The 11,643-nt window shown below is 57.1% G+C and overlaps 1 protein-coding gene across 1 annotated transcript in view; it reads left to right on the top strand.

Moving 5' to 3' along the window:
• LOC118021557 (rod cGMP-specific 3',5'-cyclic phosphodiesterase subunit beta) overlaps positions 1-11,466 on the top strand; it is a 28,804-nt gene extending 17,338 nt beyond the window's left edge. Inside the window, exons 5-21 of the mRNA XM_035022026.1 lie at positions 205-269; positions 1,147-1,213; positions 1,396-1,443; positions 2,186-2,335; positions 2,592-2,735; positions 3,215-3,280; positions 3,668-3,814; positions 5,105-5,212; positions 5,530-5,639; positions 5,836-5,923; positions 6,289-6,389; positions 6,619-6,726; positions 7,282-7,345; positions 7,672-7,746; positions 8,911-8,994; positions 10,238-10,391; positions 11,405-11,466. Coding sequence (XP_034877917.1) covers positions 205-269; positions 1,147-1,213; positions 1,396-1,443; positions 2,186-2,335; positions 2,592-2,735; positions 3,215-3,280; positions 3,668-3,814; positions 5,105-5,212; positions 5,530-5,639; positions 5,836-5,923; positions 6,289-6,389; positions 6,619-6,726; positions 7,282-7,345; positions 7,672-7,746; positions 8,911-8,994; positions 10,238-10,391; positions 11,405-11,466 — 1,641 coding nt within the window. The remainder of the gene's footprint in view (positions 1-204; positions 270-1,146; positions 1,214-1,395; positions 1,444-2,185; positions 2,336-2,591; positions 2,736-3,214; positions 3,281-3,667; positions 3,815-5,104; positions 5,213-5,529; positions 5,640-5,835; positions 5,924-6,288; positions 6,390-6,618; positions 6,727-7,281; positions 7,346-7,671; positions 7,747-8,910; positions 8,995-10,237; positions 10,392-11,404) is intronic.
• The last annotated feature ends 177 nt before the right edge of the window (positions 11,467-11,643 follow it).

Here is an 11,643-nt window from a genome sequence, read left to right as displayed (position 1 = left end):
GTGCATGTGAGGTTGTGTGTATGCTCTGTGTGCACGTCCATGTGTGCATGTGAGGTTGTGTGTGACTACGGGGGTGTGGTGTATGCTCTGTGTGCACATGCATGTCTGGGTGGGACACCTGGGAACTCCTCTCACCCTCAGGGGGGTTCCCACTGGGGAGCTGGCCCAGGGAGCCCCTCACGACTGCTATGGTCCTTTTCGCAGGAAATCGTCTTCTACAAAGTCATCGACTATATCCTCCATGGCAAGGAAGACATCAAGGTCATCCCGTAAGTGCCAGGGTTTTAGGACAAGCATCACCTGAGGGCAGAGCGCCCTTGGACCCATGCTGGGCTGGCACTGGGGATTTATCACAATGGATCAGCAGCCTCCGGCATGGCCCCTCACACGGTGGTGCTCCCTATGCTGTAGGACAAGGCAGAATGGGATGGGGAGGGAGGCACCATGGATGTCCAGAGTGGACTTCCAGAGGCCCAGGTGAGCTATCCAGGTAGCCCTGTCAACAGTAACTGACCTTTGAGTCCCTCAGGGTCTCATCTTAGCTCACCCAGCCACCCAGGCAGGTGGAGCTCCCAGAAGGCACACCCCATAGGGCAGGTAGGAGGGGATGTCCTCCCCAGTGGAAGCACAGCTGGGCTAAGGGAAGGGCAGGGCTCCCAACTAGAGAAACTGGGGACAGGTGTTGGCCATTCCTCACCCTATAGCTGAATGGCCATGTGTCCCCAGACCCTATAAGCCTGTCAGGACCCCACCCTGCAGGTTCCACCAAGGACTAGGATCCAGGTGCTAGGCCTGCAGGACAGGTGACTGACACTGAGCTCCAGGGGCTGGATTGAAGAGTGGGGGCTCCTACAGGGTGAGGGACCTCCTCAGCATTGGCAGAGGAAGGATCAGACACACCCAAACCTCACCCCTGGCCTCCTCCTACTCTCCCTGAGTCCACTACCTGCTAGCTTTCCGGATCAGACACACCCAAACCTCACCCCTGGCCTCCTCCTACTCTCCCTGAGTCCACTACCTGCTAGCTTTCCCGCCCCACCCAGAGCTCAGAAAAGGGAATAAACATTAACACACACACTGAGCCAAAATCTACACACGTACATCGAATAACCCATCCACCATCTGACTCTGTGTTCCTTCCCCCAGCACACCCCCAGCGGATCACTGGGCCCTGGCCAGTGGCCTTCCAACCTACGTGGCAGAAAGTGGCTTTGTGAGTCTGCTGAGGCCCTGCCCTCGCCTGGCGCCCCGGCCCTTCCTGCCGGTCTGTGCACCTCTGCCAGCTCCCCGCTGCCCTGCTTCACCTACTTAGAGCTCGTCGGGCTGGGTGGTCTTTTTTAGAACCATATCGTACATTGGGCTGCTTCAGGTGAATTTTTCCTGATCCTCTTTCAGATCTGTAACATTATGAATGCCCCCGCCGACGAAATGTTCAAATTTCAGGTATCTATCCATTCATTAACAGAAAGTGTGTTGTACTTAGGGAAGAAGATGTTCTGGTTCAGAAATGATGGACTGAATTCGTTTTCGCTCCTTGAGAAACAACCTCAAAATCTCAGGGGCTAACAGCAGCAAACACGCACTTCCCGGGCACAGGTCTGTGGCTGGTGGGGCGGGGCCAGGCCACAATGAGCTTTCAGGTCTGCTCCTTGCTCCTCCTCTGGGGACGTGTGACCAAAGCAGGCTCTTTTCTGGAGGAGGCTGAGAGTCCAGTGGGCCAATGGAACTGCCCCGGTCTCTACAGCTCTTCCAGGAACTGGCCACTGTCCACATTTTACTGGCCAGGTGTCAGTGGAATGTGAAACGGGAACAGCTGCATAATCTGTGGGGCCCAGCAGAATGGAATACAATAATTCAACAATTATTAAGAACATTAAGAGCATGGAGGCAAAGATTCAATCGAGTGTGGGAGCCTTCTAAGACAGGAATCCTGTGTGACTGCAGAACTCACACCATAAAGCCACCCTGGTGGGCATATAGGCTCAGCTTCGGCTAGCGGGAGAAGTCACAACACAAACCCATGGACAGAGAGCTCCCACGCATGCGGGGAGTGAGCAGACAGGAAGAGTGACCCAGTCACCACAGTTGGAGGGCGGGAGAAATGAGATTGGTGCTTGCTGGGTGACAAGCCTGGGCCAGGGCCAGACCCAGAGTAGTGGGCATCTCTGGACGCCTCTCCCTGCAGGAAGGGCCTCTGGACGACTCGGGGTGGATCATCAAGAATGTCCTCTCCATGCCCATTGTCAACAAAAAGGAAGAGATTGTGGGGGTTGCAACATTCTACAACAGGAAAGACGGGAAGCCTTTTGATGAGCAGGATGAAGTCCTCATGGAGGTAAACACCTGCCGTAGGTGCGGCCCTTAGAGGAGACACCTGTGTGATGGCATGGGACACAGCTATGTGGAGTCTCTTCCTACCATCTGCTTTAGCACTCGACCCAGCATAGGGGCAAGGGGGAGCTGTGAGGGGCCAGTCCTGGAGACCCCTTAAAAGCACTCAGTGCCCTGGAGCGGCCCTCCACGTGCCAGGACACAGGGCCTGGTGCGCGGCAGGTCCTGTCGGGATGGTGACGCTACTGGTCTGTCTGCAGTCCCTCACTCAGTTCCTGGGCTGGTCGGTGCTGAACACGGACACCTACGACAAGATGAACAAGCTGGAGAACCGCAAGGACATCGCCCAGGACATGGTTCTGTACCACGTGAGATGTGACAAGGACGAAATCCAGCAGATCCTGGTACCACTCCTGTCATGCCCTGGTCCCCTTCCTGCCCAGTGGGGAGGCAGGGTGACCCCGCAGTCAGGGCATATCCTGTGGTCGGAGAGCCGAGCCAATCCTGGAGTTCCACATGCTCTGCACGGCCAGGGGCAGTCCCTCCCCTGTGTCCTTAGCCTCAAGCAGGGTCAGCTGTGAGCAGGGAGTGATCAGAGCCCTCCGGGTCAGGCCCTGCGGGGACGCCACCAGTTGTCCCTGTGGACAGCTTAGAACAGTGTCAGAGAGGCAGGAAGGGACACACAGGAAATGGTAGCCACTATCACTTCTCTCTGAAGCAAGAAGTTCCAGCTGGGGCTTCCAGAGGCAACTGCCGTCTTGTGCTAGATGTCACCCTGTCCCGCACTCACGAGGGCTGTGGGTAACGCCATCACCCTGTCCTGCACTCACGAGGGCTGTAGCTAACATTCACTCTGTCTCAACACATCTGTTTTCTCTCGTAGCCGACAAGGGAACGCCTGGGGAAGGAGCCTGCTGACTGTGAGGAGGATGAGCTGAGGACAATCTTGGTCAGAATCTGACTCCCACCCCTCAGGTGGAGACTGGAGGGGCCTGAGGGTCGGGGGAGACTTCCTCATTCCTAGGAGACCTGAGCATGTCATCCCCTGATGTTTGCTGCTGTCTGCGTATCCCTATGCCTGGGTCCGTGTGTGTGTGTGTGTGTGTGATCTCTTTATGTGCATGTCTTTGCACCTGTCTCCCTGATAATACCTCTGTTCTCGAGGTGGGGCCATGGGTGGGGGCTGAGCCGCAGGGCATGTGAGTGGCCAGCCGCAGTCCAGAGCCACTGGAAGGGCTGATGTCAACACACTCCTGGGACATCTGAGGCTGGACAAAGGATCCTGGGAAGGGAAGAGAAAAGCCTGCCTCCCTCAGCCTCACAATCCCTCCCACAGAAGGAAGTGTTGCCGGGGCCCAACAAGTTCGACATTTATGAGTTCCACTTCTCCGATCTGGAGTGCACAGAGCTGGAGCTGGTCAAATGCGGCATCCAGATGTACTACGAGCTGGGCGTGGTCCGAAAGTTCCAGATCCCTCAGGAGGTGGGGGTGGGGGGCTGTGGTGAAGGGTCCCAGATCCACTAGGGGGTGGGGGGCTGTGGTGAAGGGTCCCAGATCCACCAGGGGGGGGGGGGCTGTGGTGAAGGGTCCCAGATCCACCAGGGGGGGAGGAACCATGGTGAAGGATCCCAGATCCACTGGGAGGTAGAATTCGGACATGGTTGGGGGGATCCCAAATCCCCCAAGAGGTGGGAGAGATGTGGTCCGAGGTCCTAGGTCCTACAGAAAGTTTGGGGACAGCCATGTTCATTACAGAATACACACAGCAACTGTGCTTAGAATAAATGACTAAATGAATGTATCGATGGGTAGAATGATGGATAGAACGTTTGGTAAATGGTTGCTCCAGACAAGTTGATCAAGTGCATCATTGGGCCCTAGTGGGGTTTTGGCGTGGGGTGGAGAGGATATAGGAGCCCATAAGCTGTGCAGAAAGCAAAGGGCATCCTCTTGGTTTGAATGCAGAGAGCCCCGCAGAGGTCGTCCCAGGGAGGAGGGTGGTCCTTCCAGCGCTGCCCTGAGCCCTGCTGCTTTCCCATAGTTCCCTGGCTGTTGTGCGGTCTTCACCCTCACCCCTCAGGGAGCGTCTGCTTCCCCACCATGCAAGGAGGAAACCATGCTTCCTCATGCCCCCCTGAGAACAGGCGCAGCACGCTGGCATTTTCAAAAGAAATTTTACTAAACACTAAAGGAAAACACAAAAGAAAAAAGTAGACGAATGATTAATAGCATTTTTTAAAATTTCAGAATCATTTTCTGACACTAAAAATCACAGTGGAAGCAGTAAGACACTCCTTTGGCCCACATCCTGTTGTCCAGAGAGACTGCCCTGCTGGAAAAGGCTCACATCCCTGGGCCTGCCCCTTGATCTCTGGACCCTTAGCCAACATTTTATTTCTCCATCATCCATGCCAAGTGCCCACACATTGTGCCCCATTCAAACACCCTTGCCTAAAACAGACCTTTTCTTCTAAAACATCCCATACCCCTTGCCTGGGGTCCTCCCAATTCTGGGCTGGGCAATAGGTTGGAGGCCCCATGAATGCTGGAGTTGTTCTTAGCTTTGACCCTGGCCCCCTCAGGCCGCCCCTCGTCCACCCCGCAGGTGTCAAGCAAGGTACCTCCCACCCAGGAGGGTGGTCAGGGGCCAGCAGTGACTCGCCGGGACAGGAAGGGTCACGGGGGCCTCGCGTTCGGGAGCGAGCAGGCCTTCACACCAAGCTATTAGCATGTTTGGCGCTCAGAGCCCGTGTTTCTCCTGACTCCCCTCAGGTCCTGGTGCGGTTTCTGTTTTCCGTGAGCAAAGGGTACCGGAGAATCACCTACCACAACTGGCGTCATGGCTTCAATGTGGCCCAGACCATGTTCACGCTACTCATGGTGCGTGCCCCAGCAGGGGCGTGGCAGATGCTGCCCTAACCAGCCCCCCACCCGCCACCTGGTCAGGCTTGTGAAGACCCTCCTGGCCCTTGGGGGGGGGGGGGCCTCTGTGTGGGGGTGGGGGCCTTCAAGGGCAGAGGAGTAGAGGAGGTGCCTCCCCCGGGACCGGCACACCCCCAGCCCCGGGAGTAACGGAGGGCCCTGGGCGAGGCCCGGATCCCTCCCCCACCTGCTTGCCCGCACCCCGTGGAGCAGGGAAGGGAGGGAGGAGGAGGGTGTTGGCAGCACCGCACAGCTGTGGGTGCCCATGTCCTCAGACGGGCAAGCTGAAGAGCTATTACACGGACCTGGAGGCCTTCGCCATGGTGACCGCCGGCCTGTGCCACGACATCGACCACCGTGGCACCAACAATCTGTACCAGATGAAGTAGGCAGCAAGCTGGGTGCCCGGGTCGCTCTGAGGGAGCCTTTGTGACAGAGCCCAGGGAGGGGCCTGCGTAGAGCTCCCTGGGGGGGGGGGGCCCCTTAGCTGGCGAGGGGGAAGTTCGGGGGCCCCGAAGCCACAGCCAGCCTCTCTGGGGGCTTCTGGCCAAACTGTGATTTTAATAAAACCCCCGTAACAGATCTCAGAATCCCTTAGCCAAGCTCCATGGTTCCTCGATTTTGGAACGGCACCACCTGGAGTTCGGGAAGTTCCTGCTCTCCGAGGAGGTTTGTGTCCCACTCCTCACTCCGGGTATTTCTCCGTATTTCTGACTGACCATCGCCTGCACCGCTGGCCCTCCCCCGGCCAGGCGCCGAGGACGCCACAGGGCGTGGTGACCCGCGAGCCAGGCCCCGCGGGGGCTGGAGGAGGGTCAGCGGCGATGGGTTGGATTTGAACTTGGAAATGCACCCACCGCGGGGTGGGGTGGGCTCAGGGGTCAGGCAGTGGTGGGGAGGGCGTGCAAGGCCAGCTGGGTCCGGTACCCACGACCTGTCACCTGCCGGTAGGAGCAGGCCAGCGACATGCCGGGTCAGACAGACAGATCCTGGGAGGGGGCAGGGACAGACTGGGAACCTAACCCTTCCCCCAGTCCCTGAACATCTACCAGAACCTGAACCGGCGACAGCACGAGCATGTGATCCATCTCATGGACATAGCCATCATTGCCACGGACCTGGCGCTCTACTTCAAGTGGGTGGCCGCCCGGGGGGAGGCAGGACGGGAGCCTGGCTGGGGGGGTGGGGTAGGAACCTGGGGCTCCTAGAAGACCCTTGCCAGCCCAGCGGCCCCACAGGGCCTGAGCTCTTTGCCTCGGTTTCTTCCTAGAAGGGTGGGTGGGGTTAGGATCAAGGAGGAGGGGATGTCCTGCATGGGGTTAGAGGGTGGGGGTCTACTCTCTCTCTTTGTTCTTGGGGTTCAGGAAGAGGACAATGTTCCAGAAGATTGTGGATGAGTCTAAGAACTATGAGGACAAGAAGAGCTGGGTGGAGTACCTGTCCCTGGAGACAACGCGGAAGGAGATAGTCATGTGAGCTATGATGGGGGTGGGGGCGGCAGGAACCATCTCCGTGCTGGTTAATCCTCAAACCCCCCACCACCACCAAACGAGGAGACCCCAGGCCCCCGAATGAGCCACAACAAGAGCAGCTCATCTCTAAACGGCTTTGATAAATCGTCAAAATAAATGCTCCATCTTACTTGCTCCTCATTTTCAGGGGAGGCAGTACAGGATTTGGGGTCAGAGTCCATTTCCTTAGTTTGTGGATTTGGCAATAATTTACTTATTCGTGAACCTTCACTGATACATCTCCAAAATGGAGATTCAGAACGACGGTCCTCCTCCAGGCCTGTCCCAGAGGTCCGACAAGGAAAAATGTGTAAATCACGGGCACTGGGAGCTGCCCAGTGAAGACCTGGTTTTAGTTTGTGGCGGCAAGGGGGAGAGGGAGGTCACGCATGAGGGCTGGGGTGGAGCGGGTGTGTAAAGTGAGAGGTCTACTACTGGAAGAGGTGCCCAGAGGTGGAGGTGGCGGGGAGGGAGGGAGGCCAGCCTGGGCACACCTGGAGCTCCGTCTGCCTGCAGGGCCATGATGATGACTGCGTGTGACCTGTCCGCCATCACCAAGCCCTGGGAAGTCCAGAGCAAGGTCAGAAGTCATGCAGAGCCCCCACCTCTTGTCATTGCCTCTTGAGATTGCATCTAGGGGAAGCCTGAGAAGGGGGGACAGAGCCTTCATTTGCAAGTAGTACTGAGAGCTGCCCCCCTGCTCCGGGGCTGGGCTCGCGGCCGCCACATTGGAAAGCGCCAATGTGCTCACTGTGCATCAGGCCCAGCCTGAGGAGTAGGGGTCCCAGAGGGTCTGGGGCAGAGACTGAGGCCACAGAGGCTCCTGGCAGGAGCCTCCTTTGTCAACTTCTGACCAAGTGCTGAACTCCACAGGATGACTGCCTTTTATGTCCACCCCCCACCCAGGTTGCTTTGCTGGTGGCAGCTGAGTTCTGGGAACAAGGTGACTTGGAAAGGACAGTTCTGGATCAGCAGCCCATTGTGAGTGTTACTTCCAGAATCTTCTACCCCTACTGTGGTCCTTGGGAACCTCGGGCTTCGCTTGGTACAAACAGAGGACCCCTGGGGATTTGGGGGTCCCAGGACCTCAGTCTCACTTTGTGGGATCGGTCATGTGACATGAGCTGAGCGTAAATTTAGGTAGCTTGGGATCTGGGTAAAGTTGTAGAAAAAAACAGGGTTTGGATAAAGCTGTGAGGCTCATACAGAAATGGAAAGTCATTGTCAAAAGTGGCCGAGGCAGGCTGGGGCCCATCATCTGGGGCCTCCATGGCCCAGGCAGCTCCACAGTGAACCTCAGCCAGGCTGCAAGCTGCTCCAGGAAGGCCCTCAAGTGGGGAGAGTACGGTGCCAGAGAAGGCCAGCTGCTGGAGTCCAGGGCCCACACCGTGATAGATGGAAGATGCTGAGATCTTCAGGCCAGCAATGTGGGGCCAGGAACATGCTGCTAGACCACAATGGCACTTGCATAGGATCCAAGGGGACGAGGACAGCATAGCATTGTCCATCAGCAGGTGGAAGAGATGGAAAGAGGGCTTGTTTTACAAGTCAACTCCAGTCAGTGGATAGCTGCCTGATCACAGGGTGGAGAAGGCTTTGGGGCCAGGGACAGCCTGCAGGAAAGGGTGTCCTGACCAACCAGCCAAGTCCCTTGGGGACAGGGCAGGCCTCTAGTTCCTGCATGGCTCACCGTTGCTACATGGAGCTCCGGACAGTGGGTAGCTATGAAGGATAAACCTGCAAGGAACAGCTCAGGGGGTCTGGAGTATGTGGACACCAAGGATAGTCCCTCCAAGGGCATCTGGAGTTTGCCCCCACAGGGCTCTCAAGCCAGGTCTTGAGTTAGCACCATGGATAGTTCCCAAGGAAGCGGGAGGAAGGCGCTCAGGGGACCTGCAACTGGGGAGCATCATGGTGGACTCAGCCCTGGAACTACCAGATGGCTCAGAGCGGGGAGGGGCATCCTGGCTGTCCCCTTTCAAGGGCCAGCATCTATCAAGGCAGGCTAAGCCCCAAGACCAGAGGCTCCACCTTCATCCCATGGACACTGCTTCATCTGTGTCTCTGTGGACAAGTTCATCTGAGCTGGGTGGGGCTGAGTGAATCCTGCGGGCTCAGAGGAGGTATCTCTGCTCCCCCCACAAGCCAATGATGGACCGGAACAAGGCAGCTGAGCTCCCCAAACTACAGGTTGGCTTCATCGACTTCGTGTGCACATTCGTGTACAAGGTGAGCAGGGTGGTGCGGGGCCTGGCTAGGCTCGCAGGAGGAAGGGGGTTGCTGGTGTGGGTTCACCCAATGGCCTGGCCTGCCACAGCCCCCATCTCCTCATCCTTGCACTTAAAATCTGAAATCCTCAGTGTCACCCCAAGGAGTCCCTTCCCACTTTCCCCTAACCAGTTCCTCAGAAGCTCTTCATGCTTTCCCACAGGTCTCCACCCTCTGGGAGGTCCTCCCACTCACCATGAGGTCTCACCTCACATGTCCCTTCCCCAAACCCCATCTAGGGCACCCCCACTCATGGCCTGCAGCTTATCTGCAGGTGCTTTTGTTCAGTGCCTGTGAACCCAGGAGGACAGGGATGGGTCCACCTGTCACAGCTGGGAATGCCTCACCCAGCAAACACATGTTGCACATGAGTGACCAGGGAACATTGTGCCGAGGACACACGCACTGTGACTTCACAGCCCAGAGGACTGTTCAGGGAGTGTGTCGGGGGGTCTGACTGCAGAGCCCCTCCCAAGTGATGCCCAACATGCCCATGGGCTCCACTCCATCTGGTCCTGGGGGCTGTGATGAGGAGGTTGTCTGCTTCTGAGTAAAGTTACCCCTGACTGGACCAGGCCCACTCCCCACCTTGACCACCACAGCACCTGGGCTTCCCCTTACTGAAATCCCAGCTCCCTTTGCTGCCCCCTCAGTGGGGCTGTAAATGCTGAGAAGGAAGGCGGGACCAGGATGGACATCCCAGTCCTGAAGCTCACAGGTCACAGCCCCACCACATCGCTCCCCTCTCACTGCCTTCCCCAAGTCCACCCACACACTCCATGGCTCATGTGTGTGTTTGCGTGTGCATGTATGTGTGATGTACGTAGAAGAGACCAGAGAAGGGGCTGCAAGACCGGCATGTCTGCCCGAGACTTCCCACCCCTTCTGCCGAGGGACTCCCCTTCTGCCATTGATATTTTCTACTCCATTCTTGGGGTCCTTACCCCACTAAGACCGTCTGTGCCCTCCCCATCCTCTCTGCTCTGTCTCCTGGGCTTTGCTGGGAAAGTAACATCTCAGTGGCCTTCCCTTCTCCCTCAGACAGGCCCCCTCCCAGGTTCTCCTCTTGGGTGAGCGGGGCAGGGTGTGGGGGGACAGGCTGGTGCCGGCAAGGGCCAAGATGTGGGGAGGCCACCTGCCCCAGCTGCCTAGGAACAGTCAGGAGTGGGGCCCGACTTCTTGATTCCCTGTCTTCCCGGTCCAGGAGTTTTCCCGTTTCCATGAAGAGATCCTGCCCATGTTCGACCGACTGCAGAACAACAGAAAGGAGTGGAAGGCCCTGGCTGACGAGTATGAGGCCAAAGTCAAGGCCCTGGAGGAGCAGAAGCAGCAACAGGACAAGACAACAGCCAAGAAAGGTGTGGGCAGCGGGGCGGGCACGTGGTTAGTCCCCACATGGACGTGTGCGAAGGGACGGAGGTTAAGCAAGAGCTGACTCTGGCGGACAGGCCGGTGGCCGAGGTGCTGGGGCTGGTGAGCTGGGTTCCTCCCTGCAGAGGCATCGGGCCTGTGGGCCCAGTGCAGTCAACAACCCGGACTGCGGCATCTCCTTGATCCTCGCCAGAGACTCTCATTTTCCCTAACCAAGTAGCTATTTGAATGTTACTTCCTTGATAAAGGGAGGAAACATCGGGAACTCTCAGCAGCTCTTTCTTCCACCACCAAGCAGCAGTTTTCTCCTAAATAACTTAGGAAAATCTCCACTTCCATCTACCCTCAGAAACCAAACAGAAGACCTAAGGGCACCCATCTGACTCCGGTTCAGGTCATGATCTCGGGGTCCTGGGTCGAGCCCCACGGTGGGCTCTGCGCTCAGCAGGGAGCCTGCTTCTCCCTCGGGCCCTCCCCCTTCTCGTGCACACGCGCACGCTCTCTCAAATAAATGAATAAAATCTTAACAAAAATAAAACAAAAACAGAAGACCCAAAAAAAGAAATTAAGTGAGCTGACCTCTTTCCCTCTACTGTGTCAGAGCCTTTGTTTACCTGCTCACCCCCCACCACTGCGTCCCCTTGTGGGAATGTGGCTCACGTGGCCTCATCGTGAGGGGCCGGCACACCCCCCAGATGGAATCCCTGATGTTGTTGCCATGGTATTTGCCTGTGCATGGCCACTTCAGCCCTGGGACTTTTGTTGCTATTTCCTGCTGTGGGGAGGAAACCGATGTCCGGACGGTTTTGGGCTTGCGGGGGCCAGAACTGAAAGTGTCACAAGAACAAGATAAGAAAGGCTGAGCCCTGGCTAGGCTAATCGGCTTAGGCTGACCACAGGTCCCACACTCTGCCCTTCCTCCCACGGGGCTGGCTGAGGACACCGGGCGGAAGGGGCGAGGCCAGTGCACAGTCCTCTCACCATCTTGTTTCTCTTGCAGCGGGCACAGAGATTTGCAACGGCGGCCCCGCACCCAAGTCTTCGACCTGCTGCATCCTGTGAGCCGCTCCGTGTGTTCTGATGGCGCCCCAGTCCATTCACCCGCTGGGACTCCACCTCTGCTTGCTACAGGAGGTTAAGAAGCCCAAGAAAATGACTGAAGACAATTTTGGGTATTTTGACATTTTTTTAAGACTTATGTTTTTATAAACTAAATCACCTATGAATAAACAGTTTACC

The sequence above is a fragment of the Mirounga leonina genome, unplaced genomic scaffold (genome assembly GCF_011800145.1).
Source record: "Mirounga leonina isolate KUSES-001 unplaced genomic scaffold, KU_Mleo_1.0 Mir_100662, whole genome shotgun sequence".
NCBI classification, from domain to species: Eukaryota; Metazoa; Chordata; class Mammalia; order Carnivora; family Phocidae; genus Mirounga; species Mirounga leonina.
Note: the sequence above shows the minus strand (reverse complement) of the source record. Positions and strands in the feature narration are given on the sequence as shown.